This window comes from Salmo salar, chromosome 03 (assembly GCF_965601325.2).
Source record: "Salmo salar chromosome 03, fSalSal1, whole genome shotgun sequence".
Lineage (NCBI taxonomy): Eukaryota > Metazoa > Chordata > Actinopteri > Salmoniformes > Salmonidae > Salmo > Salmo salar.
This window is the reverse complement of record NC_138293.1, coordinates 11324587-11351690: the sequence shown is the minus strand read 5'-3', so window position 1 is coordinate 11351690 and position 27104 is coordinate 11324587. Positions and strand designations below refer to the sequence as shown.

At 44.8% G+C, this 27104-nt stretch overlaps 3 protein-coding genes across 4 annotated transcripts; 2 read left to right on the top strand and 1 right to left on the bottom strand.

The window, feature by feature from the left end:
* Positions 1 to 1025: 1025 nt before the first annotated feature.
* Positions 1026 to 7028, top strand: LOC106598276 (uncharacterized). Of its 2 annotated transcripts, none has more exons than XM_014189330.3 (7): positions 1026 to 1140; positions 1947 to 2149; positions 2271 to 2375; positions 2461 to 2556; positions 2670 to 2780; positions 3423 to 3546; positions 3707 to 7028. In XM_014189330.3, the coding sequence occupies exons 1-7, from the start codon at positions 1110 to 1112 to the stop codon at positions 6520 to 6522; spliced, it is 3486 nt and encodes a 1161-aa protein (XP_014044805.3). In that variant the 5' UTR covers positions 1026 to 1109; the 3' UTR covers positions 6523 to 7028. The 2 variants fall into 2 exon arrangements, with proteins under 2 accessions (XP_014044805.3, XP_014044801.3); XM_014189326.3 differs by having other exon boundaries at positions 3653 to 7028.
* A 339-nt stretch (positions 7029 to 7367) lies between these two features.
* On the bottom strand, positions 7368 to 18635 carry zgc:110366 (oxidoreductase ZK1290.5). The gene is given in 8 exon segments (NM_001173792.1): positions 7368 to 7991; positions 8472 to 8570; positions 8980 to 9039; positions 16194 to 16285; positions 16398 to 16769; positions 16797 to 17289; positions 17319 to 17816; positions 18499 to 18635. Coding segments are annotated over 2 exon segments (348 nt in total). The 5' UTR covers positions 18572 to 18635; the 3' UTR covers positions 7368 to 7991; positions 8472 to 8570; positions 8980 to 9039; positions 16194 to 16285; positions 16398 to 16769; positions 16797 to 17289; positions 17319 to 17541.
* A 145-nt stretch (positions 18636 to 18780) lies between these two features.
* extl2 (exostosin-like glycosyltransferase 2) lies at positions 18781 to 25177 on the top strand. The gene is given in 6 exon segments (NM_001173745.1): positions 18781 to 18887; positions 19446 to 19900; positions 20380 to 20450; positions 21454 to 21569; positions 23390 to 23846; positions 24123 to 25177. Coding segments are annotated over 5 exon segments (1047 nt in total). The 5' UTR covers positions 18781 to 18882; the 3' UTR covers positions 23790 to 23846; positions 24123 to 25177.
* Positions 25178 to 27104: the final 1927 nt, after the last annotated feature.

The window sequence follows — 27104 nt, the reverse complement described above, 5'->3', positions numbered from 1 at the left end:
TCTTTGATTTGGGTGTACCGGTGTGTGTTAAAACAGCCATTAGGTGACAGTAAAGCTTTAGTTGTTAGGCAACATGAGAGCAGTGTTTCTTAATCCTGGTCCTTGGGACCCCAAAGGGGTGCATATTTTGCTAGGGCAAAAAACTAAAATGTGCACCCCTTTGTGTCCCAAAGACCAGGATCAAGAAACTGCAGTAGACAGATCAGGGCCACGTTCAGTTGCCAAAGGTTCTCTAACGTTGCAGATAGAAATGTCATGAATAGAGCCTACATGATTTCTTGTTCCATGTCGGAGAGGCATGTTTGTTCTATATAACATATTTGTATCTGAACTGTCCAAAACGTGTCCTGCTGAACGCGCCCCAGAGTATGAATGAACATACAGTATCATAATCAAACGTCAATGTCATTGTGGTGTCAAGGTACTTTCGCAGGCAGGTAGCCTAGCGGTTAACAGCGTTGAGCCTGTAATTGAACGGTTGCTGGTTTGAGTCCCTGAGCCGACTGGGTGAAAAATCTGTCGATGTGCCCTTGAGCAAGGCACTTAACCCTAATTTATCCTGTAAATGACTAAAATGTACATTTAAATCACACTACAGGCCTGAGGCTACTGAAATACAACATTTCTTTAGTTACCTTGTTTACACTGTTCTTTTGTCTTCTATGGCTGACACTTGTACACGTGAATTACGAAAGACACAATCATGTGTGAATGTCTGTGTGTGGCTGGGATAGGTAACTTCTCTGCAGAATCGTTGCAATATTGTGTTTTGTGGTTATTGGTCTGAAAAGGTCTTTATTCTACTTTTTCCCTCATTAATTATCAACTACATTCATTACTTAATGAACTACATTTATTTATTATAACAAGTGACTAGAAATTTCAGTTTTTTGTCTTGTTCCTCTTCTTTGGGGTTTTATGACTGTGTGCAAACCAAACCAGAGACGGTTTAGAAAGCTTATTCAAATGTACGCTTTTATTTTGAAGGATTTCTTATTTGAATACCGGAAGTGACGTTTAAAAAAGGAAGGAAGAAAGAAGTAAACGCATCCACGAACAAAGATCACATTTTATTTTGAATCCAAGTATACTGGCACTGAAAGCTCGAAATGCGAAAACACCATATCCTGATTGAAGAAGGTATGGTTGCTGTGGCCTTCTCTTTGGTGTTGTCAACATTTCTCGGCTAGTTAGCTATTGTATTGAATTAAACACGTGAGGGACTGTAGCTAGCTAGACAAGCTATTAGACAGTTTAGCCACACGTTGTAAAAGATGTGCCACAAAGTAATTGCATTTTCAAATGGAAATAGCACTTGTTTTCTATGTAATATAGTAGCTCGTTTTCAAGTAATGACATATGAAATAAATATATATACTTTGCTAAAACATTGGAAGCTATAGAATAACAAGGATACTTGTCAGTGTTATCAAACAGGACAGGGTTTTTGTTATCCAAATAACTGAATGTGTCTGCTGTAGGTCCCCCTATCATCTCTGTTATCCAGCTAACTGAATGTGTCTGCTGTAGGTCTCCCTCTCCCCGTATCATCTCTGTTATCCAGCTAACTGAATGTGTCTGCTGTAGGTCCCCCTATCATCTCTGTTATCCAGCTAACTGAATGTGTCTGCTGTAGGTCCCCCTATCATCTCTGTTATCCAGCTAACTGAATGTGTCTGCTGTAGGTCTCCCTCTCCCCCTATCATCTCTGTTATCCAGCTAACTGAATGTGTCTGCTGTAGGTCTCCCTATCATCTCTGTTATCCAGCTAACTGAATGTGTCTGCTGTAGGTCTCCCTATCATCTCTGTTATCCAGCTAACTGAATGTGTCTGCTGTAGGTCTCCCTCTCCCCCTATCATCTCTGTTATCCAGCTAACTGAATGTGTCTGCTGTAGGTCCCCCTATCATCTCTGTTATCCAGCTAACTGAATGTGTCTGCTGTAGGTCTCCCTCTCCCCCTATCATCTCTGCGTCTGTTAGTTCCTCCACTGCGGCTGGTGTCTGCAGCTCTATGGCAAGTTGTTCAGCAGAGAGACGTAATGGACTACGGGTTGGTGGAGGAGTTTGTCACCACTGTGTTGGAGATAGTTCCTGATATGATGAGTTACAGGGAGAGAGTCCAACTCATCATGGGCCTGCGAGCACAGGTGAGAGATGGTGCTGATGGGTGGAGACGAGGGAGCCTCCAGAGTTCCTCAACTCTCATCTCGTGATGTCAGTTTTTTGTTGTTGTTGGCCCACCCACCAGTCTAACTTTTACTTCATCAGCTGGTTCTGGAGTTGTGTCGCTCTGATCACCTAGCCAACCCTGAGACTATCCAGCCACACCTGAACAGGATGAAGACCTGTATCATCACTCATAGGGACAAGGAGGTTAGTACTACCCAGTAACAGATCAAGACTTGTAACGCTGCTACTTAGTTGAATTTATTGACTGAGCTATCCATACTTGCTGTAGATTTCTGATCCTGTGATGGAGGCATCAGAATTAACTTTCCGGAAGCTGATTCAAACTCTGCTGGAAGACCCAATTGAGAAACGACACTTCTTTCAGGTCAGTGTTGTAACTAAAAGCTGCTGATAACTAAGGGGTGATTTATTTTACAAGGCAGGTGTAAATAATTGTCTAAATCAAAAAGTACTGAATATCCTCTACTTGTTTCTTAGAATATTTTTCCAGAGGAATTTGGCCCAAAGTATGACTCGGCACTGCAGACTCTGGTGTGGGAGTTCCTCTCCAGGCTGGAGAAGCTGCTTCCAGCACCAACCCTTCAACAGGTACCATGCTAACATCTTAATACCTTCATCAGGGACCATGCTACCATCTTATTACCTTCATCAGGGACCATGCTAACATCTTATTACCTTCATCAGGGACCATGCTAACATCTTATTACCTTCAACAGGGACCATGCTAACATCTTATTACCTTCATCAGGGACCATGCTAACATCTTATTACCTTCAACAGGGACCATGCTAACATCTTATTACCTTCATCAGGGACCATGCTAACATCTTATTGCCCTTCATCAGGGACCATGCTAACATCTTATTACCTTCAACAGGGACCAGGCTAACATCTTATTACCTTCAACAGGGACCAGGCTAACATCTTATTACCTTCAACAGGGACCAGGCTAACATCTTGTTACCTTCATCAGGGACCATGCTAACATCTTATTACCTTCATCAGGGACCATGCTAACATCTTATTACCTTCATCAGGGACCATGCTAACATCTTATTGCCCTTCATCAGGGACCATGCTAACATCTTATTACCTTCAACAGGGACCATGCTAACATCTTATTACCTTCAGCAGCATACTGTCATAAAAGGTGTTTAACAATTGCATATGTTATAATATAAAATGGGATACATTGGTCTTTTTAAAAGCCTTTCTCTCTCTTCCCATTAGACTGCATCTTGGTTCCTACCTGACCCCTCTGTCCTGGAGGAGTGTGTGCAGTGTGTATCCCACCCTCAGCCTTTGAAGACCCTTCTCCAGCATCACAACACATGTGGACATGTAGACACCAATGGTAGGAGAAATAGGCTTTGGACAGTAAATAATGTTATCAGAAAGCCAATAACATTTCCATGTTTGGCTTTAATGGTTTAATTTTGACTTTCTTCAACTGTCCCTAGCTCTGTCTTCCGGCGACAATCAGATCCTCGCTTCAATGTCTCTCTCTTCCTTAGTGATAGATGAAGCCTTCACTGACCAAGCTGACTCAGAGGTCCAATCAGAACCTGAGCAGGAATGTATGAGCCCTGTCTCATCTGACAATGAGCCAAAGATGGCCTCTTTGTTGGAACACAGGGAGAGTGAACTGTTGCCTTTGAATAAAGAGGTGAAGCCTGCTTTTTTGGAGGTAGCGTGTAGACATAAGAAAACAACAGCGAAAAACATAGAACACAAAGAGATGAAAAATAATACATCTTTTCACCACCTTCACACTGACAGTGGGCTGAAAATCCAAGGAAAACCCCACAGCAGCCAACAGGAAGTGCAGGACATTTCTAGTTTATCTACTTCCTGTCGTCTCCGTCAGCCAACAGTGCTGCTACACAGACTTGACATTACTGATATGCTGTTACCTGTGTCGGAGGTCTCTGCAACACCGCGGAGAGAGAGGCTTCAGATTGACAAAGTGGGACAGAGAAGAGGACAGGTCATATCACAAAAGAGTGAGAGGAATATCAATGAAGAGCCCTCTGATGGTCAACCTCAGTATTCTCTGGCCCCTGACCCATCCCCTACCTCAGGGCAGCCTAAAAGAAGCAAGCGTGTCAAAATATGCTCCTTGTGTAGAAAGACTTTCAGCGAAGCAAAGGATTTGACTGCACACATGAGATCTCACAATGAGCAGAGCCCTTCCAAGTGCACCCAGTGTGGACAAGACTTTGAACACCATGAGGACTTACAGAAACATCAGCAGAATGTGTGTGAGGAGGCAGCTCAACCAGAAGAGGACAACATGTCTACGCCATCTTTTAAGGAGGATAACATGTCTATGACATCTGTGGAGGATGATTGGACAGAGATATCCCACCACCATGACACTTTACCTGAGAACAAAAGAGGTCCCTATGTTCATCACACTCCAAAAGCCTTCCAGCCTTCCAAAGCCAGACAAATATGCCATGTGTGTCACAAGACTCTTTGTAATGTATTTATGCTGAGAAGGCACCTGAAATCCGTTCATGGTCTGCTCCCCTACAAGTGCTACAACTGTGAGGCAAGTTTTGGGAATAACCCTAGTTTGAAGAAACACGTAAAAGAGTGCTTGAAGACGAAGAAACACCACCCTTGCTCTCTGTGCGGTGTGACCTTTGAGCCAAATGAGTGTTCGGAGGGGAACCAACAGCAGTTCATAGCTGCAGTAGAAAATGGTACAGAGATACCCCAGACCTCCAGTTCTACACCACAGAATGCAACAGCCTTCAGCGCTCTGCCCATTCTGATACAGTCCTCCAGTAATTACAGAACATGTCTTTTGTGTAATGAAACTTTCGATACTGCAGCGAACTTGAGAATACACATAAAATGTCAACATGATGTACATCCTTACCCATGCATCAATTGTGGGGAAAGTTTCCCAAGCATATCGGATCTGCGGATACACAAGTGTTCAGGTCAAAACATTCCAGACTCCAGAAAGTGTCCGGGGTGCAGGAATAGGACCTCTCAATCCACACCGCAGCAGTTAAAGACAAGTCAGGAAGTGAACCTTAGACACCAGACAGATAGGCCACTAGTTGCAGCAGAAAACGAGATGGCGATCCCGCAGTCCTGCAACACAGATGTTGACTACTCAAATGACTTGCAGCGATGCCAGCCAAAGGAGTGTGAGATTAACTTTCAGAGAGGACAGCAAGACTGGAGTGAGGAGGTTGATCCAAACCAGCATCCAGGGGAGGTTGATCCAAACCGGCATCCAGGGGAGGTTGATCCAAACCAGCATCCAGGGGAGGTTGATCCAGGGGAGGTTGATCCAAACCGGCATCCAGGGGAGGTTGATCCAAACCGGCATCCAGGGGAGGTTGATCCAGGGGAGGTTGATCCAAACCGGCATCCAGGGGAGGTTGATCCAAACCAGCATCCAGGGGAGGTTGATCCAAACCAGCATCCAGGGGAGGTTGATCCAAACCAGCATCCAGAGGAGGTTGATCCAGCACATAGAAACAGTTGTCTGGTTCCAAGGGAGGATGGGACAGAGACTCCCCAGAGCCATAGCACGTCACCCAAGAACCCAACAACTTCCAAAGCTCCTCCCACTGGCGTGATTTTAAATTCTCGAACATGTCTCGTGTGCTATAAGACATTCTTTAACAGAGCAAGCTTGCTTCAACATCTGAGACGTCACTCACAGGGTCAGGGACCCCACACATGCTCCATATGTTCAAGGAGCTTTGGTCGAGCTTTCGATTTGACAAGACATCAGGCCAGGAAAACAGGTTGTGGGTCAATGCACCGTAATCTCGTTGTACATGAGAATGCTCCTACAGAAGTTAAACCGGTCTTCTCTTGCCCCCATTGTCAGGAATGGTTCACGAGCGAAAATAAACTGGAAACACACATGCTATGTCACACAGGGGAAGGGTTCACATGTAGGTTTTGCGGCAAGATGTTTGCTAAACAATATAAATTATACATCCATGTTCGTTCGCATATTGACAGACCTCATCTATGTGATGCATGTGGTAAGGATTTCAGAACTAAGTATGCATTGAAAGTACACACACGTGTACACACAGGAGAACGACCATTCTCTTGCCCAGATTGTGGCAAAAGATGTTCTTCGAAGGGTAATCTGAAGGCCCACCAACAGAGTCATACAGGAGAACGTCCATTTGCGTGCCCTCTCTGTAAAGTACGCTGTCGCATTAAGTCGCAACTAAAAGTACACATTTTAACTCACACAGGGGAGAGGCCTCATAAGTGTTTGGCTTGTGGGAAGACTTTTCAACTGAAACTTTTGTTGAGAAAACATCAGCTAGCTTCATGTTCTTAGTTGTCTTTGATTTCTAGGATGTAGACGTTTAAGTATTTGATTTCATTCGTCGAGATTCGCCACATTACTGGCTCATAACTGGGAATAGGTTCTAATCCAGACTATAGCCTTCACCTTTTGCTACAGTAAGGTCATTTTGAGCACGTTATTCTCTGTTGAAGAAAATGTTAAATATGCAGGATGATTTTATTTCACTACTTTTATTTTATTTATTTTTTTTATAAAAAAAAGTTGTTTAAATTCATGTCAGCTTACTAATACCCATCAAACTGTGCATTTCTGGAGAACCTTTTTAGGTAGTGCAATAGAATTTCTCGCAGTACAACACTGAATCACCATTCAGTCTGATTTATAATATACTAATACTGACATTCCAGAGATAGATACTGACCATCCATTTTCATTGCATACACAACAGCTGAAATTACAAAGCCACAGTTTCCAAGCAGCCTATTGTGAAAACCCTTTAAATGTATGTTAAAAATAAACGGTGCAATTATTACGAATGGTGGTTGTTCTCCCCCTTTGTTCCTCCAAGTGTTTCAGCGATCTTATTCAAAGAGCACCATGGCATACCCAGCTATGTTTAGCTAGAAAGTTTTTACCCATGTGAGCACCCAATATATAGTTTTCTTTAAGTTCAGGATGTTTTTGTTCACTTACACCCCAAGAAAAATAATCCATGCAGTGTTCATGATTTTATGATGCCCTTCTGTCTTTCTCAGAGTATAGATTAAAATAAAAATGCAAATGTAATCATTGCAGAACACATTACGGTACCTTGAGAATTAAATTATCAAAGAAACTGATAAATTGAGATGAATAAAACCACATTTCAGCCGAACTCAGTGTTCCTGTCTTTTTTTAAATTCATTTGACATGATCGGTTAATTACAATTAATATCCTGGAGGAAGGATCCTTTTTTACAATTAAAATAATCTTAACCTTGATATTCCCAGAAAGTCTGTTCTGGAATATTTTGTTTTGTTTACTTTGCTCCAGTTTAGCATTAGCAATAGTTGAGTACAAAAATGGCATTGATCTAAGCAGCATAGCCTCCCTAAAATCCCATCAACCATTTGGGTGACGTATTCCTTTAAGGACCAGTGGATTAAGGAAATGTTGTGTCTAGGCATACAGTAATGGTTGATTTTATATAAATCAATGACGTTAACAAGTATCCCACCAGTCACATCAACTAGGAGGATAGGCACTAATATCTCAAAGTAAGGCAGTTGGGTGAGGCTAGCAGCAACTATGGTTTCACAATTCAGGTTAAAGCACCAGAGTCACCCACCATTTCTATTCACAGCCATAAACACACACAGATCTAATTTCTAAAAGTTTTGTTTAGTATTTAAGATGTTAATCCTTTCCAGAGTGGGTAGCTGAGATGAATGAGCTTCATGTCACTGTGGAGTCTCCTGACGCGGTCCACATCCTCATCTGAGAGGGAGAACCCAAAGACCTGAGGAGACACACTTATGAGTGACATCACTCTCAGAGAACAGTCCTCCCCAGATCTCAAGAGATTTCAATGGTATTTTAAATTGAGGCACGGCCATTCATTTTCTGCTTAGTTACCTCTTAACTAAGCAGCCATTCACATACTGAACAGAGTACATACACAAACTAAAACAAGCCAAGATATAGGGGCAGCCAAATATACACACGAAATCAGATGAAAGGGTTTGTGAAGCAAAAGGAGAAAAGTGAATACGTTGTAAGCAAATATGAGAAATGATAATCAAAGATCGGACATCGAACCTGAATCGGGGATACATTTTGTAGGGTGGAAGACAAGAAAGGAAGAGTGGGGGGATGTGAAAGAGTGGCTGAGAATGATTTAGTTAGTAAATAAAGTTAGCTGAGCTTCAGCTCTTTACTATTCTATCCATAGAGGCAAGGCATGCTTGTGAGAAGCAGTGATGGTGAACACATGATGCACCTGTCACTCCACACATGTGGGATCCCAGCTCACGTGTCTCCCATCATGCAACTTGCCCAGTGCCGCCATGTCTTTCCCCTCCAGTTGGAACCCAAAGACCTAGGAGTGGGAGGAGCCAGGGCCAGCAGGGGGGAGGGAAAGGTGGAGGGGTGGAAGTTGAGTGGACAAACATGGTGGTTTGATAGAGATGATACGTGTCCTTTCAGCTGGGGCAGGACTCTGACAGGATCCATTCTTGAGCTTGTGATTATCATTTGACATTTATTGAGTCTTAAAGTAACAGTACACCCAAATGTCCCTTTTCAGCCTTCACAGACTCACGTTGGCATTGATTACCCCAAAACAATGGGGTTCTCTTAGAGCCTATTTCAACTCAAAGTTAGACGATTTGGGTGAACTTTCATTTTAATATTAGATTGATCTAGATCTACTTCAACACATGCTCAAACAGAACTCAACTAAAACATGCACACAATTCCCTTCTGTCTTGTAAATAAATCCAACTCACTTGACAGTTTTCCAGGATCCTCTCGTTTTTGGTGGACTTGGGAATGGTGACAACCCCATTCTGAGAGGGAAGGGGGACAAAGCATTAAAGACTTGCATTTTCAGTGTCTTAATGTAAGTGTATAATTATGACAGTGTAATAAGGAATACCTTTTTCATAAGAATGAGTAACTGTATGGAACTTTGAAAAGTAATCAACACTCTCAAACATCCCCTTACCAATCATATCCAGTCGCATAGGCGCCTGAGCAATGTAGCAAGCAATGTAGCAATCTATGGATTTCACATGACTGGGAATACAAATAAGCATATTTTGGTCACAGATACCTGAAAGAAAAAGTAGGGTGTGGATCAGAAAACCATCTGCTATCTGGTGTGACCACTATTTGCTTCATGCAGCATGACACATCTCCTTCCCATTGAGTTGATCAAGCTGTTGATTGTGGAATGTTGACCCAATCCTCTTCAATGGCTGTGTGAAGTTGCTGGATATTGTCGGGAACTGGAACACGCTGTCGTAAACGTTGATCCAAAGCATTCCAAACATGATCAATGGGTGACTTGTTTGGTGAGTATGCCATGGAAGAACTGGGACATTTGCAGCTTCCAGAAATTGTATACAGAACCATGAGACATGGGGCTGTGCATTATCATGCTGAAACATGAGGTGATGGCGGCGGATGAACAGCACGACAATGGGCCTCAGGATCTCGTCATGGTATCTCTGTGCATTCAAACTGCCATTGCAAAAAAATGCAATTGTGTTCAATGTCCGTAGCTTATTCCTGCCCATACCATAACTCCACGCCACCATGGGGCACTCTGTTCACAACGTTGACATCAGCAAACCGCTCGCACCACACAACGTTATAAACGTGGTCTGCGGTTGTGAGGCTGGTTGGATGTACTGCTAAATTCTATTTAAAAAAGAACGTTGGAGGCGGCTTATGGTATATAAATTAACACTCCATTCTCTGGCAACAGCTCTGGTGGACATTCCTGCAGTCAGCATGCCAATTGTTAGCTCCCTCAAAACTTGAGACATCTGTGGCATTGTGTTATGTGGCCTTACTGTCCCCAGCACAAGGTGTACCTGTGTAATGATCATACTGTTTTATCAGCATATTGATATGCCACACCTGTCAGGTGGATGGATTATCTTGGCAAAGATAAATAAGCTTTTTGTGCATATGGAACATTTCTGGGATCTTTTATTTCAGCTTGTGAAACATGGGACCAACACTTTACATGTTGTGCTTATTTTTATTCAGTGTAACTGATGGGATACACAAGCTACATTCCTTGCCAAATGAGGACTCAAAATGGACTGGTTGATTGAAGTTGAAATATGTGTTCCAACAACAAGCTGCAGTTTTGCAATAATTGTATTGCTTAAAAAAATGTTCCACTTAGGCTACTTTGCAAACTGCTAGTGTTATAACCCCCCCACCCCCCACCTTAAACATAGACAGGTTCCACACTGAAAATATGCAAAAACAGTTTTCTAAAGACATACATATTTTCATCAGAATCATTAAGCCTGGGCCTACTCAACAAACAGGTGTTGTGGCCGTAATTCATCACCATGCAGTATTCAAATGTGGAATTGTCCATTTAGAAAGAACAGGCAGGAAACTAAATCAAACATCTGTATATTGAAAAGACTGATTTTGATTTATAACCCTGGAAAAAAAAGTATATTTCAACTCGCCAAATTGAGCCCCCGTATTCTCTTTGAGAATAACTGTTCTAGACCTGAGATCCGCATCACTTCACACTGGCAACTTTTTATATATTGGGAAAATATTCTGTTCCGTTTTATTCTGTTATATTACATCATGATTTTTACTATAAAATATGTATGTCTTGACTGTGATAAGGGACTATCCTGACTGTGATAAGGGATAAGAGCGTCTTGTCTTAAACAAAACGATGCCATTACACAGCCATAGGTTTCTACAGGCGCCACCGCTGAGGATACTGCCTTTATGAAGATTGTATTCCACGATATAATGTAACCAGTTGAAATTACGCTTTCAATAAATCAATATGAAATTACATTTTTTTTTTTTTTTTTGACAATATTTATGGGACAATTTAGCAATTAGGATTTGTTATAGCTCGTTGTCCTCCTGTGTCTAGCTAGCTAAAATTGGCCCTTTCCTAAATTAGCCATTGATGGAGATCGGAATTTGGCCTTGTGGTTTTACTTAATTCTCACTGTTGGCCAAAGACAAGCACACTTGATTCAACTTGTAAACGAATCATCAAGCCCTCACTGAGTTGAATCAGGTATGTTTGTCAAGGGCTACAACAAAACTGTGTACTGTTGCGGGTACTGGAGGACCAGGGTTGGGCTGTTGGGGGGGTACTGGAGGACCAGGTTTGGGCTGTTGGGGGGTACTGGAGGACCAAGGTTGGGCTGTTGGGGGGGTACTGGAGAACCAGGGTTGGGCTGTTGGGGGGGGTACTGGAGAACCAGGGTTGGGCTGTTGGGGGGGGGGGGTACTGGAGAACCAGGGTTGGGCTGTTGGGGGGGGGGGGTACTGGAGGACCAGGGTTGGGCTGTTGGGGGGGTACTGGAGGACCAGGGTTGGGCTGTTGGGGGGGTACTGGAGGACCAGGGTTGGGCTGTTGGGGGGGTACTGGAGGACCAGGGTTGGGCTGTTGGGGGGGTACTGGAGGACCAGGGTTGGGCTGTTGGGGGGGGTACTGGAGGACCAGGGTTGGGCTGTTGGGGGGGTACTGGAGGACCAGGGTTGGGCTGTTGGGGGGGTACGGAGGACCAGGGTTGGGCTGTTGGGGGGGTACTGGAGGACCAGGGTTGGGCTGTTGGGGGGGTACTGAGGACCAGGGTTGGGCTGTTGGGGGGGTACTGGAGGACCAGGGTTGGGCTGTTGGGGGGTACTGGAGGAACAGGGTTGGGCTGTTGGGGGGGTACTGGAGGACCAGGGTTGGGCTGTTGGGGGGGTACTGGAGGACCAGGGTTGGGCTGTTGGGGGGTACTGAGAACCAGGGTTGGGCTGTTGGGGGGGTACTGGAGGACCAGGGTTGGGCTGTTGGGGGGTACTGGAGGACCAGGGTTTGTAAAAGGACAGAAGAAAAAGGATATCAAAGTGAAACAGTTCTCTAAAGACACGAGACAATAATACAAGAAACAACACTTCTGTAGCTTGTCAACTATGTGTCTGTCTATCCCTGTTCTCTCCCCTCTGCACAGGCCATACAAACGCTTCACACCGCGTGGCCGCTGCCACTCTAACCTGGTGGTCCCAGCGCGCACGACCCACGTGGAGTTCCAGGTCTCCGGCAGCCTCTGGAACTGCCGGTCTGCAGCCAACAAGGCTGAGTTCATCACAGCCTATGCTACCCTCCAGTCCCTAGACTTCCTGGCGCTGACGGAAACATGGATTACCACAGATAACACTGCTACTCCTACTGCTCTCTCTTCGTCTGCCCACGTGTTCTCGCATACCCCTAGAGCATCGAGCCAGCGGGGTGGTGGTACTGGAATCCTCATCTCTCCCAAGTGGACATTCTCTCTTTCTCCCCTGACCCATCTGTCTATCGCCTCCTTTGAATTCCATGCTGTCACAGTTACCAGCCATTTCAAGCTTAACATCCTTATCATTTATCGCCCTTCAGGTTCCCTTGGAGAGTTCATCAATGAGCTTGACGCCTTGATAAGTTCCTTTCCTGAGGATGGCTCACCTCTCACAGTTCTGGGTGACTTTAACCTCCCCACGTCTACCTTTGACTCGTTCCTCTCTGCCTCCTTCTTTCCACTCCTCTCCTCTTTTGACCTCACCCTCTCACCTTCCCCCCCTACTCACAAGGCAGGCAATACGCTTGACCTCATCTTTACTAGATGCTGTTCTTCCACTAATCTCATTGCAACTCCCCTCCAAATCTCCGACCACTACCTTGTATCCTTTTCCCTCTTGCTCTCATCCAACACTTCTCACTCTGCCCCTACTCGGATGGTATTGCGCCGTCCCAACCTTCCCTCTCTCTCTCCCGCTACTCTCTCCTCTTCCATCCTATCATCTCTTCCCTCTGCTCAAACCTTCTCCAACCTATCTCCTGATTCTGCCTCCTCAACCCTCCTCTCCTCCCTTTCTGCATCCTTTGATTTTCTCTGTCCCCTATCCTCCAGGCCGGCTCGGTCCTCCCCTCCTGCTCCGTGGCTCGACGACTCACTACGAGCTCACAGAACAGGGCTCCGGGCAGCCGAGCGGAAATGGAGGAAAACTCGCCTCCCTGCGGACCTGGCATCCTTTCACTCCCTCCTCTCTACATTCTCCTCTTCTGTCTCTGCTGCTAAAGCCACTTTCTACCACTCTAAATTCCAAGCATCTGCCTCTAACCCTAGGAAGCTCTTTGCTACCTTCTCCTCCCTCCTGAATCCTCCTCCCCCTCCACCCCCCCCTCCTCCCTCTCTGCGGATGACTTCGTCAACCATTTTGAAAAGAAGGTTGACGATATCCGATCCTCGTTTGCTAAGTCAAATGACACCGCTGGTCCTGCTCACACTGCCCTACCCTGTGCTTTGACCTCTTTCTCCCCTCTCTCTCCAGATGAAATCTCGCGTCTTGTGACGGCCGGCCGCCCAACAACCTGCCCACTTGACCCTATCCCCTCCTCTCTTCTCCAGACCATTTCCGGAGACCTTCTCCCCTACCTCACCTCGCTCATCAACTCATCCTTGACCGCTGGTTACGTCCCTTCCGTCTTCAAGAGAGCGAGAGTTGCACCCCTTCTGAAAAAACCTACACTCGATCCCTCCGATGTCAACAACTACAGACCAGTATCCCTTCTTTCTTTTCTCTCCAAAACTCTTGAACGTGCCGTCCTTGGCCAGCTCTCCTGCTATCTCTCTCAGAATGACTTTCTTGATCCTAATCAGTCAGGTTTCAAGACTGGGCATTCAACTGAGACTGCTCTTCTCTGTGTCACGGAGGCTCTCCGCAATGCTAAAGCTAACTCTCTCTCCTCTGCTCTCATCCTTCTAGACCTATCTGCTGCCTTTGATACTGTAAACCATCAGATCCTCCTCTCCACCCTCTCCGAGTTGGGCATCTCCGGCGCGGCCCACGCTTGGATTGCGTCCTACCTGACAGGTCGCTCCTACCAGGTGGCGTGGCGAGAATCTGTCTCCGCACCATGCGCTCTCACCACTGGTGTCCCCCAGGGCTCTGTTCTAGGCCCTCTCCTATTCTCGCTATACACCAAGTCACTTGGCTCTGTCATATCCTCACATGGTCTCTCCTATCATTGCTATGCAGACGACACACAATTAATGTTCTCCTTTCCCCCTTCTGATAACCAGGCGGCGAATCGCATCTCTGCATGTCTGTCAGACATATCAGTGTGGATGACGGATCACCACCTCAAGCTGAACCTCGGCAAGACGGAGCTGCTCTTCCTCCCGGGGAAGGACTGCCCGTTCCATGATCTCGCCATCACGGTTGACAACTCCCTTGTGTCCTCCTCCCAGAGTGCTAAGAACCTTGGCGTGATCCTGGACAACACCCTGTCGTTCTCCACTAACATCAAGGTGGTGACCCGATCCTGTAGGTTCATGCTCTACAACATTCGCAGAGTACGACCCTGCCTCACACAGGAAGCGGCGCAGGTCCTAATCCAGGCACTTGTCATCTCCCGTCTAGATTACTGCAACTCGCTGTTGGCTGGGCTCCCTGCCTGTGCCATTAAACCCCTACAACTCATCCAGAACGCCGCAGCCCGTCTGGTGTTCAACCTTCCCAAGTTCTCTCACGTCACCCCGCTCCTCCGCTCTCTCCACTGGCTTCCAGTTGAAGCTCGCATCCGCTACAAGACCATGGTGATTGCCTACGGAGCTGTGAAGGGAACGGCACCTCCATACCTTCAGGCTCTGATCAGGCCCTACACCCAAACAAGGGCACTGCGTTCATCCACCTCTGGCCTGCTGGCCCCCCTACCTCTGAGGAAGCACAGTTCCCGCTCAGCCCAGTCAAAACTGTTCGCTGCTCTGGCACCCCAATGGTGGAACAAGCTCCCTCACGACGCCAGGACAGCGGAGTCAGTCACCACCTTCCGGAGACACCTGAAGCCCCACCTCTTTAAGGAATACCTAGGATAGGATAAAGTAATCCTTCTAACCCCCCCCCCCCCCTTAAAAGATTTAGATGCACTATTGTAAAGTGGTTGTTCCACTGGATATCATAAGTTGAATGCACCAATTTGTAAGTCGCTCTGGATAAGAGCGTCTGCTAAATGACTTAAATGTAAATGTAAAACACTGTGTCTAGGTCATGTAACTGTCTGTTACATGCAATGCGCGTCGTGGACTTCACTGGACAGAGGTTGCGATAAAACAAAAGCTGTGGTTGAATTTATTCACTCTTATTTTATTCCACTGTCTTATTGTCTCGGCCTTGAGGCCTATATATCACGGTTGCAAGGCATATGAACTAACAGGTAATGGAGCAAATTACGCAATTATCACAACACACATGTTGTAATATGGCTTTTTATATGGCTTGGCTTTCCCAGTGATTTTACCCACGCACTGACACTGAATTCCACTGATATCATATGGTATTGTGTGTAGTAAATGTAATAAATGTTGAATTCAGGCTAACAACAAAATGTGGAAAAGGTCAAGGGGTGTGAATACTTTCTTAAGGCACTGTAGGTGGGCATCAGGAGAGTTGGGGGTACCTGTACGCTCCACCGGATGCAGATCTGAGAGGGCGTGCGTGCGTACTTGTGTGCCAGCTGGAGGATGGTGGGGTGGCTGAGAGCTTGCCCCTTGGCCAGGGGGCAATAGCCCACGAACACGATGCCCTCCTGGCGACAGTACTCCACCAGCTCCTCTGGCTGCTGGAACGGGTGGTACTCCACCTGAGAGGTGGGAAAGTGACATCACTCGGTCTGTCCTTTCCTGTCCCTTATAACTGGAGAGCCAATGTAGGTAATAGATCGTGTCCCACAGACACACTGGCCGCATTCCATTCCAAATATCAATCGCCTACCCTCTCTGCCCTCATTCAGTCCCCGACACAGATCTAAGATGACTAGGTGGTCACTGTACAGGAAGCTACAACTCGTTTTATCGATGTTGCAATCACCCATCCAGTCCCTTCAGATCCTTCAGGGAGTGAACTAGGGCAGGAGTGAACTAGGGCAGGAGAGACTGTGGGATGAAACGCAGCCCAATGCATCACTCACCTGGTTGACGTGAGGTACCACACTACAGTCCTCCTTCAGCTCCTTCAGGTGGGAGACGAGGAAGTTACTCACGCCGATGGCACGACACACCCCTGCCTCGCGTTCACCGAGACAGAAACAGAGGGCTCTGGATAAGAGACCTATGCAGCATCCTATAGGCTTATAACACGGTGTGTGACTATAAGAAATCATTTTCTGTGTCACCTTCATTATACAGCTCCTCCAAGGCCCTCCAGGTCTCCACCCTGACCTCCCTATTGGACCTTCCTGGGACCATGGCGTCTGGCCAGTGCATCAGGTACAAATCTGAGAGACAGAGGAGGGAGTGAGGGGAGAGGTATAAGGGAAAAAAGAGGATTGATACAATTAGAGGGAGAGCAAGGAGATGTAGACATTCCACCACGCCAAGGAGATGTAGACATTCCACCACGCCAAGGAGATGTAGACATTCCACCACGCCAAGGAGATGTAGACATTCCACCACGCCAAGGAGATGTAGACATTCCACCACGCCAAGGAGATGTAGACATTCCACCACTCCAAGGAGATGTAGACATTCCACCACTCCCAGGAGATGTAGACATTCCACCACTCCCAGGAGATGTAGACATTCCACCACGCCAAGGAGATGTAGACATTCCACCACACCAAGGAGACGGTAGACATTCCACCACGCCAAGGAGATGTAGACATTCCACCACTCCAAGGAGATGTAGACATTCCACCACGCCAAGGAGACGGTAGACATTCCACCACGCCAAGGAGACGTAGACATTCCACCACGCCAAGGAGACGTAGACATTCCACCACGCCAAGGTGATGTAGACATTCCACCACGCCAAGGAGATGTAGACATTCCACCACGCCAAGGAGACGGTAGACATTCCACCACGCCAAGGTGACGGTAGACATTCCACCACGCCAAGGAGACGTAGACATTCCACCACGCCAAGGAGACGGTAGACATTCCACCACGCCAAGGAGATGTAGACATTCCACCACACCAAGGAGACGGTAGACATTCCACCACGCCAAGGAGATGTAGACATTCCACCACTCCAAGGAGATGTAGACATTCCACCACGCCAAGGAGACGGTAGACATTCCACCACGCCAAGGAGACGGTAGACATTCCACCAAGGTGGGTGAGAGTGAAAAGAGAGGAAAGCATTTGTTTTTTTTTACCTATAGTGGACAAGCTTTGGTTTGAGTAGGGGGAGATAATCTTGTTGTGGACGTTGTCTCTTGCAAATGAGAACCGGTTTCAATTGACCTGGTATACGTTTCCCTTATCTATTAGATCAAAAAGGACTGAATACTTTTTATCTATCAGATAAGTAAAAAGTACTCAGACCATATTGTCTTGAGCCTTACCAAGGTATTCCACCCCTAGGCGGGAACACGAGTCACGGCAGGCCTTTTTGGCAGAGGTATAGCCGTATTCTCCGGGCCACAGTTTGGTTGTAAGCCATAGGTCTTGCCGCGGTACTCCGCTCTCCTGCACTGCTTTACTCAGCTGCTCCTCACAGCCGTAACGCTTCGCTGTGTCGATGTGCCGCATGCCACACTCGCGGAGTGCGTACAACACGGCATCATGTGAATACCCGCCGTCATGCGATGTTCCTTGGGAAGAAAAGAAAGACATCACTTTCCCTGATTTAGAATTACTGGTATGAATTTCAAACTTCTTCCTTTCAATGGGGCCATCTCAATAGTCTGAGATGGTTCACTCTCCTTAGAATCTTCTCCTTCATCTGCACTCCTTTAACAACATAAGATGAAAGCAATTTGGAGGACAGGCCTACCAGTCCAGCTCTTTCACAGAGCAGAAAAGGAAAAGGAACAGGGGAACCAGAGAGGATGCCTCTGGACTACTGTGTCGCCTGTCTCTTCATTCACACTGATTACTGATCTACAAAACCTTTTTGGTTAGACACTATTGAGAAGCCCACTACTTTCACACTGGTCTGTGGTGTTTTCATATTCAGTTCAGTTCAAAAGTTTGAGGTTGTGTTCTTGATGGAATTCATGCTAGAACAGTCAGTCCTCTATGTAGGCTAGTTTGACACAATGTGGCGATGTTTCAGCAGAAATTCATCAGAGTAATTCCATACGGTATGTGTGTGTATATATATATATATTATATGGATTAACGGACTACTCCTGAGCACAGTAGTAAACATTGTTGCAAAATCGTCACCTTATGCAAATAACATTACATTTCTCTTTAAAAGGTTGCACTTGATGTAAAATAAAGGAAGCTTTGAACATTGTTATCATAGATTTTTTTAAATTTTTATCTTACCCAGTCCAAGAATTGGAATTTGCAGGCCATTAGAAAGAGAAACTTTAGGACAAGTCGTTACAATAGAATTCATGTTTGTTCAACTGTGACTTAAAACCAACTAATGCGTTGTATTATATTCACTAGGACGTTTCCAGGGTGCCGCTAGTATCCAATTTTCCAAATACGTCGTAAAACTTAAAGTCTCTCACTTTGCGCCGAAAACCATCGCCATAAAGCAGTACAGTTGTGCGTCATTGTAGTTTTCCTGACTTTGCCTACAAATACTTTCCTGCAAGTCTACGTTGCGTCAATCAACAGAAGTCTGTGTGGAATGGGAAAAGAGGGAGAAAAATAAAGTAGATGAATTAATTGTTTTGGAACGTGCGTTATAACGATACAACAATGAGGTAGGTAGCTTAGTGTTTTTCCCCACTGTTGTATTGTTAAGTGGCCTAGTCTATTGTAGGCCGAGGTTTGTAACCCATTTTCATTAGGCTACTTTAAAAGTCACTAACGCCGTTAAAGTACAGTTTAATGAAGTTAACTTTTTGATGATGCCATAGCCTAATAGGCCCAATCAAATGAATTCTGCATATGCACGCGCGCAACATGTTGTCGTCGATTATTATCATGGAGGGTGTTGTGATGGGAATGTCCTGGCTTACAATGTATGCGCTTGACAAATAGTCCATCTTTTTAAAAAGCCTATTCTGTGAAATAGTTTCTTAGTGCCCAAGCCTAGTCTGTAAAATATGGCTCCTCCAATCGACCCCTAGCTCCTGCACGCTAAACACTGAAGATCTGTGTGGATTAGCAATATGGCGAAAATTCCCCCTGACCTATTTCCATATTGTTTGTCTATCTAATCCTCTCAGATCTCCACAAGTGCATAGGGAGTATGGGCTAGGGGTTGATTTGGGAATCAGTATATATGTCCATTGTTGTCTTCTTTCTCCTGAGTGCAGAGTTCTTATCCGTGGCTGCAAAGGTCTTCGGCGGTCTTATCTCGTTGCTCCCATACTACTCCTTCTCCTGGTTGGTGCTGCTTTGACTGCCCTCCTCCCTTCCATCGAGGACCGGGGCCATGTCGGGGCCATGGGAGCCCTTCGCCATAGAGCCATCGCCGGCAGCAATGCCAACGCCATTCCCGGGCGCCAAACGGAAGAGGAGGACGCCACCGCATTTACCATAGTCATACAGACGTATAACCGCACCGACGTCCTGCTGAAACTGCTCAACCATTACCAGGCGGTGCCACACCTGCGGCGGGTCATCATCGTGTGGAACAACATTGGGGAGCGGACCCCCCAAGAGCTCTGGGACGCCCTGGGGCCCCATCCCATCCCCGTGGTGTTCAAAGAGCAGAGCGTCAACCGCATGCGCAACCGCCTGCAGCCGTTTGCTGAGATCGATACCGACGGTGAGGTGTGTGTGTGTGTGTGTGTGTGTGTGTGTGTGTGTGTGTGTGTGAGTGAGTGAGTGAGAGAGAGAGAGAGAGGGTCAGACAGACAGACATGTCTTTCCAAAGTGTCTACCTCACTTAGCCGTTCAACCGAAGATAGATACTGACTGTGATGTGTGGGGTGTGAAAGAGAGACACAGACAGACCAGTGGAGGCTGCTGAGGGGAGGACCGCTCATAATAATGGCATCAAACACATCGAGGATGTGGTTTCCATGTGGTTGATACCATTCCATTGACTCCATTCCAGCCATTATTATGGCCGTCCTTTCCTTCAGCAGCCTCCACTGAGACACAGACTGACAGACACTTTCCTCGTCTCCTTTCCTCAGCTACGTCGCAAAATTGGCCAGTCGAGTATACAGGCACAACAACACTGTGTATTGGAAGTATTTAATCATTTAATGGTAATAGTCTGTGTTTAACTTATCTCCTCAGCTGTGTTGATGCTGGATGATGACACGTTGGTCAGCGTTCCAGATATCAGTTTTGCCTTCTCTGTGTGGAAGGTATGTACTTCCAACAATACACATTGAAATCAAATCAAATGTTATTAGTCACATGCGCCGAATACAACAGGTGTAGTAGACCTTACAGTGAAATGCTGAATACAACAGGTGTAGTAGACCTTACAGTGAAATGCTGAATACAACAGGTGTAGTAGACCTTACAGTGAAATGCTGAATACAACAGGTGTAGTAGACCTTACAGTGAAATGCTGAATACAACAGGTGTAGTAGACCTTACAGTGAAATGCTGAATACAACAGGTGTAGTAGACCTTACAGTGAAATGCTGAATACAACAGGTGTAGTAGACCTTACAGTGAAATGCTTAATTACAAGCCCCTAACCAACAATGCGTTTAAAAAAAATATGAATAGAAATAAAAGTAACAAGTAATTTAAAGAGCAACAGTAAAAACAATAGCGTAACTTTATACAAGGGGGTACCGGTGCAGATTCAATGTGCGGGGGCCCCGGTTAGTCGAGGTAATTGAGATAATATGTACAATTAGGTGGAGTTATTAAAGTGACTATGCATAGATAATAACAGAGCAGCAGCAGCGTAAAAGAGGGGGGTGGGGGTGGGCAATGCAAATAGTCTGGGTAGCCATTTGATTAGATGTTCAGGAGTCTTATGGCTTGGGGGTAGAAGCTGTTTAGAAGCCTCTTGGACCTAGACTTGGCACTCCAGTACCGCTTGCCGTGCGGTAGCAGAGAGAACAGTCTATGACTAGGGTGGCTGGAGTCTTTGACAATTTTTAGGGCCTTCCTCTGACACCGCCTTTTTAGGGCCTTCCTCTGAGCACTTGCCCTACCAGGCAGTGATGCAACCAGTCAGGATGCTCTCGATGGTGCAGCTGTAGAACCCTTTGAGGATCTGAGGACCCATGCCAAATCTTTTCAGACTCCTGAGGGGAATAGGTTTTGTCGTGCCCTCTTCTACATAATAGCTTATACTGTATTAGTATTGGATTGTTCCTCAATCCCCTTACTCTCATCCTCCAACAGCAATTCCCAGATCAGATAGTTGGATTTGTCCCCCGTAAACACGTTACCACGGTGACAGGGGTCTACAGCTACGGCAGCTTTGAACTCCAGGACCCAGAGATGGGAGGAGGTGACAGGTACAGTGTAGTCAAGGTATTCACACCCCTTGACTTTTTCCACATTTTGTTGTGTTGCAGCCTGAATTTAAAATGTATTAAATTGAGATTTTGTGTCACTGGCCTACACACAATACCCCATATTGTCAAAGTGGAATTATGTTTTTAGACATTTTTACAAATTAATTAATGAAAATATGAAATATTTTGCATCAATAAGTATTCAACCCCTTTGTTATGGCAAGCCTAAATAAGTTCAGGAGTAAAAATGTGACTCTCTGTGTTCAATAATAGTGTTTAACATAATTTTTTATGACTACCTCATCTCTGTACCCCACACATACAATTATCTGTAAGGTTCCTCAGTCGAGCAGTGAATTTCAAACACAGATTCAACCACAAATACCCTGCCTTGCAAACCTATCTATTGATATAAAAAGCAGACATTGAATATCTCTTTTGAGTATGGTGAAGTTATTAATTACGCACCAATACACCCAGTCACTACAAATATACAGGTGTCCTTCCTAACTCAGTTGCCAGAGAGGAAATAAACCGCTCAGGGATTTCACGATGAGACCAATGGTGATTTTTATAACAGTTACAGAGTGTAATGGCTGTGATAGGAGAAAACTGAGGATGGATTAACAACATTGTAGTTACTCCACAATTCAACCTAAATGACAGAGTGAAAAGAAGGAAGCCTGTACAGAATACAAATATTCCAAAACATGCATCCTGTTTGCAATAAGGCACTAAAGTAAAACTGCAAAAAATGTGGAAAATAAATTAACTTTCTGTCCTGAATACAAAGTGTTATGTTTGGGGCAAATCCAGCACAACACATCACTGAGTACCACTCCATATTTTCAAGCATGGTGGTGGCTGCATCATGTTATGGGTATGCTTGTCATTGGCAAGGACTAGGGAGTTGTTTTATGATAAAAAGACACAGAATAGAGCTAAGCACAGGTAAAATCCTAGAGGAAACCTGGTTCAGTCTACTTTCCACCAGACACTGGGAGACAAATTCACCTTTTGGTAAGGACAATAACCTAAAACACAAGGCCAAATATACACTGGAGTTGCTTACCAAGACTACATTGAATGTTCCTGAGTGGCCTACTGTAGTTACAGTTTTGACTTAAATCTGCGGCAAGACTTGAAAATGGTTGTCTAGCAATGATCAACAATCAATTTGAAAGAGGTTGAAGAATTTAGAAAAGAATAATGGGCAAATATTGTACAATTTTACATTTAAATTTTTTTACATTTTAGTCATTTAGCAGACGCTCTTATCCAGAGCGACTTACAGTAGTGAATGCATACATTTCATTTCATACAATTTTTTTTTTCTTTTTTTTTTTTCTGTGCTGGCCCCCCGTGGGAATCGAACCCACAACCCTGGCGTTGCAAACACCATGCTCTACCAACTGAGCTACAGGGAAGGCCAGTTCTTAGACTTATCCAGAAATAAGCACAGTTATCACTGCCAAAGGTGATTCAGGGGTGTGAATACTTTTTTCCAATAAATTAGCAAAAATGTCTAAACATATTTTCACTTTGTCATTATGGGGTATTGGGTGTAGATGGGTGAGAGAGAGAGAAAATCTATGTAATCCATGTTGAATTCAGGCTGTAACACACAAAATCTGGGAATAAGTGAAGGGGTGTGAATACTTTCTGAAGACACTATAACTGCATAACTATAACTGTAGAAGTTTGACACTGAAGGCCTAGATGTAGACGGTGTTGCTCTAAACCATGTTCATCTGTGTCTTGCGACCTGATGCGTTTTTAAAACAATCTGAATGTGGGCCCTGCTTTCCACACTGCTGCAGATACTCCATGGTGCTGATCGGCGCCGCCTTCTTCCACCACCGCTACCTGCAGCTCTTCCAGGAGCAGCCGCCCGAGGTGCACGCCCTGGTGGATGACACGCAGAACTGCGACGACATTGCCGTGAACTTTGCCGTGGCAGCGGAGCTACAGCGAGGTTCTGGGGCCATAAAAAGTAGACCCTCTGGCATCTTTGTGAAGCCCGTGGATATGCGCAACCTGGAGAGGGACGCCAGCAGCGGGTACCTAGGCATGTGGCACCGTCCCGAACACCTGCTCCAGCGCTCCTACTGCCTGAACCGGCTGGCACAGATCTACGGCACAATGCCCCTGAGGTACTCTAACATGATGCTGTGCCAGTTTGGCTTCCCAAGCTATGCCAACCACAAGGGCAGGGGCTGACTGGCACAGCGAAGCACGGACTGGCATTGACAGGTGTCGAACACAGCGGGCATTCAGGTAGGTCAATGTACAGGTGTTGGGATGTGATAGGGGATGAGGATTTGATCAGTTTTGGGTGAGGAAACAGTAGATTGCATGCCAAGGTTAATGGAATAGAATGGCGGGGTTAATACTGAAGTTAGTATTGTAAAGCTGAATTGAAGTATGCAGGATTGTGAACCAAAGCGTTAAGAGGATTAACACTTACTGTAAAATGTGAGGATTTTGGTTGGGTAACGGTTGGGTTTTTGGGATACCCTAAAGTAAGGTTCTCATTCTGTTGTCTTTTTGTAGGAGAGAGAAGGGATTCCTTATTATGATTTCATCGGGACTAGATCTCTGTGACGGTTACCTCCAGGACCAACACTGACAACACGGCAGATGGTCCAACAAGCGGTGCCTTACTAAAGATGGACTCTTTACGTTAACCTGTTCTTGACAATCTGACAGACAAGATAATCAGTATTAAACCAGAGGACTTTTGCTGTTGCCAAAATCATAGGATATTACGTGGCACTGTAAATAACTTTAGTTAGTGCAATTGCTTTTACTGCCAGCTGATGTCAGCATTGCAATATGCACATTTGCACAGGGTATGTACTGTAACTGTTCAAAAGCCAAATTTTACTTTTGCCTTTGTCAGTACTTGCACTCCCATGACAGGTTTAACTTGTCAGGTATTCAGATGTGTATATGATAAATGATTAAATAGGATGAGAGACACATACACAGGTGCTCATACAATCACAAGACAACTGAGACTATTCCTTTGATTCTGAGATGCATAGCATTGGAAGGTCAAGCGAACATTCTTTTTAAATCTACTGGTTTAAACATTATTCCGACGTCATGACTTGAATAATGGATGCTTTCTGCTCTTGCTCGGCTCAAACTTTGCGGTGTTAAACGGTACTTACTGGAATTATGTGAATGTTGCGCTGACTTTGTTCTGGTGAAAACTGGTGCTGTTTCTAGCGATTGCCTCCCTGACATGACTGTTTCAGGGTGAATATCTACAGGACTTGTAGCAAGTATCCTCTCTCTTTTACCGTTTCTGTTGCATTAAGAGCCTGAAATTGTGATGCATTGAAAAAAGCTGTCCCTCCAAACTGTTTGTCCTTCGATCAGATTTCATATTATCTCCCTTAAAATGGTTTGTCTGCCAAAAATCTACTATTGTGCATCTCAAACCGAAAAACAATGTTTCTTTTCTACATGACGTGTAGACCACTGTAACATTTATTCTCTCATTGATTTGTCTTTGTTTGCATATGCTGTTGGTAGAGCTTTGTTGCAAATCATTTGTTTGGGCTTAGTGTGCTGTGCAATAATTAAAGGTTTTAATATACTTTTTTTGTTGTTATAAAAAGGTTTATGTCAGCAGATGGACTACTATGTGAGACATATGGAGACATATGGACTACTATGTGAGACATATGGACTATTATGGAGACTTATGGAGACATGGACTATTATGGAGACATATGGACTATTATGGAGACATATGAGACATATGGACTATTATGTGAGACATATGGACTATTATGTGAGACATCCAGCTGGCTGTTTATCTGAACATTCTGTTACATTGCACTCCTATTGAACAGGCTCTGATTCTGATTAGATAGTGGTTTAATACAGCCTTATAGTATTGGTCGCGACATGTCAGTGTAAATTTGTAATTGTTTCATTAGTTACTGGAATTGATTTGGCCAAGTGCATCTGCGCTCTCTGCTTCTCAGTTTGGCAGCTGTGTGAGAGGTAGACGCCTGTGTGCTTCGCGGTTTACCGGATCTTTTTTTCCTGAAGAAACATCGCTGTGGTTCAGGCAGCAGATGATGTGCTGTCAGCCACTGACTTGTTATTCCCACTCACCGCTGTCATCAAATGGACTCATGTTAGCGACAAGATCTGACTGAGCTCAATCGTCATGAAACGCATATACAGCGATGAGTTTCTCTCTCTTTCACACACTCTTATAACGAGGAGCGCCCACAATGTGTTTTGTGTGTGGAAGTGCTTAGTAATGAGTCTAGCAAAACGAACAAATTTTATAAAACGACACGTCCTGACCAAACATCCACAGCCTGATGGTAAACCCAGGAAGTCCTTACAGGACAGGGCAGAATGTTTCAGGAAACAGTGCCTCGACAGTGGAAAAGTAAGTCAGCTAGCAAGGCATTGTTGTCTTTTTATAACAGGTGATGATCAGCAGAAATAAGGGAGTACTAACTCTCATAGTAGATGTGAGTTTCTCTTTCCAACAATCCCCTGGTTTTGTACACAGCTAATAGCTAACATTCACCAAAGCTACTGATAGTGCAACCCTGGATGAAAAATGATCAGGCCCACTGTACATCTCACTGTAGAAATGATCAGGCCTACTGTACATCTTACTGTAGAAATGATCAGGCCCACTGTACATCTTACTGTAGAAATGATCAGGCCTACTGTACATCTTACTGTAGAAATGATCAGGCCTACTGTACATCTTACAGTAGAAATGATCAAGTCCACTGTACATCTTACTGTAGAAATTATCAGGCCTACTGTACATCTTACTGTAGAAATGATCAGGCCTACTGTACATCTCACTGTAGAAATGATCAGGCCCACTGTACATCTCACTGTAGAAATGACTGTTAAACTAGTCTAGGTTGGAACTGTTGCTGTTAAAATACAATAATAATTGTTATTCTTAACTGGAATACACTGATTGAAGCAAGGTGCTTTTTGAGATAAACACACTCACATAGTTCTGGATTGTTCATCTGCAGCAGGAAGCTGTCTCCTGCCTGACTGAGGAAGCAGTAGATGTTCTGGTCCAGTTTGGCACCACATACAGTGGGGCAAAAAAAGTATTTAGTCAGCCACCAATTGTGCAAGTTCTCCCACTTAAAAAGATGAGAGAGGCCTGTAATTTTCATCATCATACCTATGTGAGTCAGGGTTCTCAACTCTGACATACAAATAACAATGAAATTAAATATCCATATAAATATCTATTAATGTTATTTTCCCCCATTAAAAACACTCTTACATATATGTCTAGGTTGGAACTGTTGCTGTTAAAATACAATAAATAATTTTTATTCTGAACTGGAATAAACGGATTAATCACATCACACAGATATAGACCAGACAAGGACAGCGTGTGTGTTTTCTGGTCTATATCTGTGTGATGTGATCAATCCGTTTATTCCAGTTCAGAATAAAAATTATTTATTTATATTCCATTTGTTTTAGGCATAAGGGCAGTGAAATGTACTGATATTT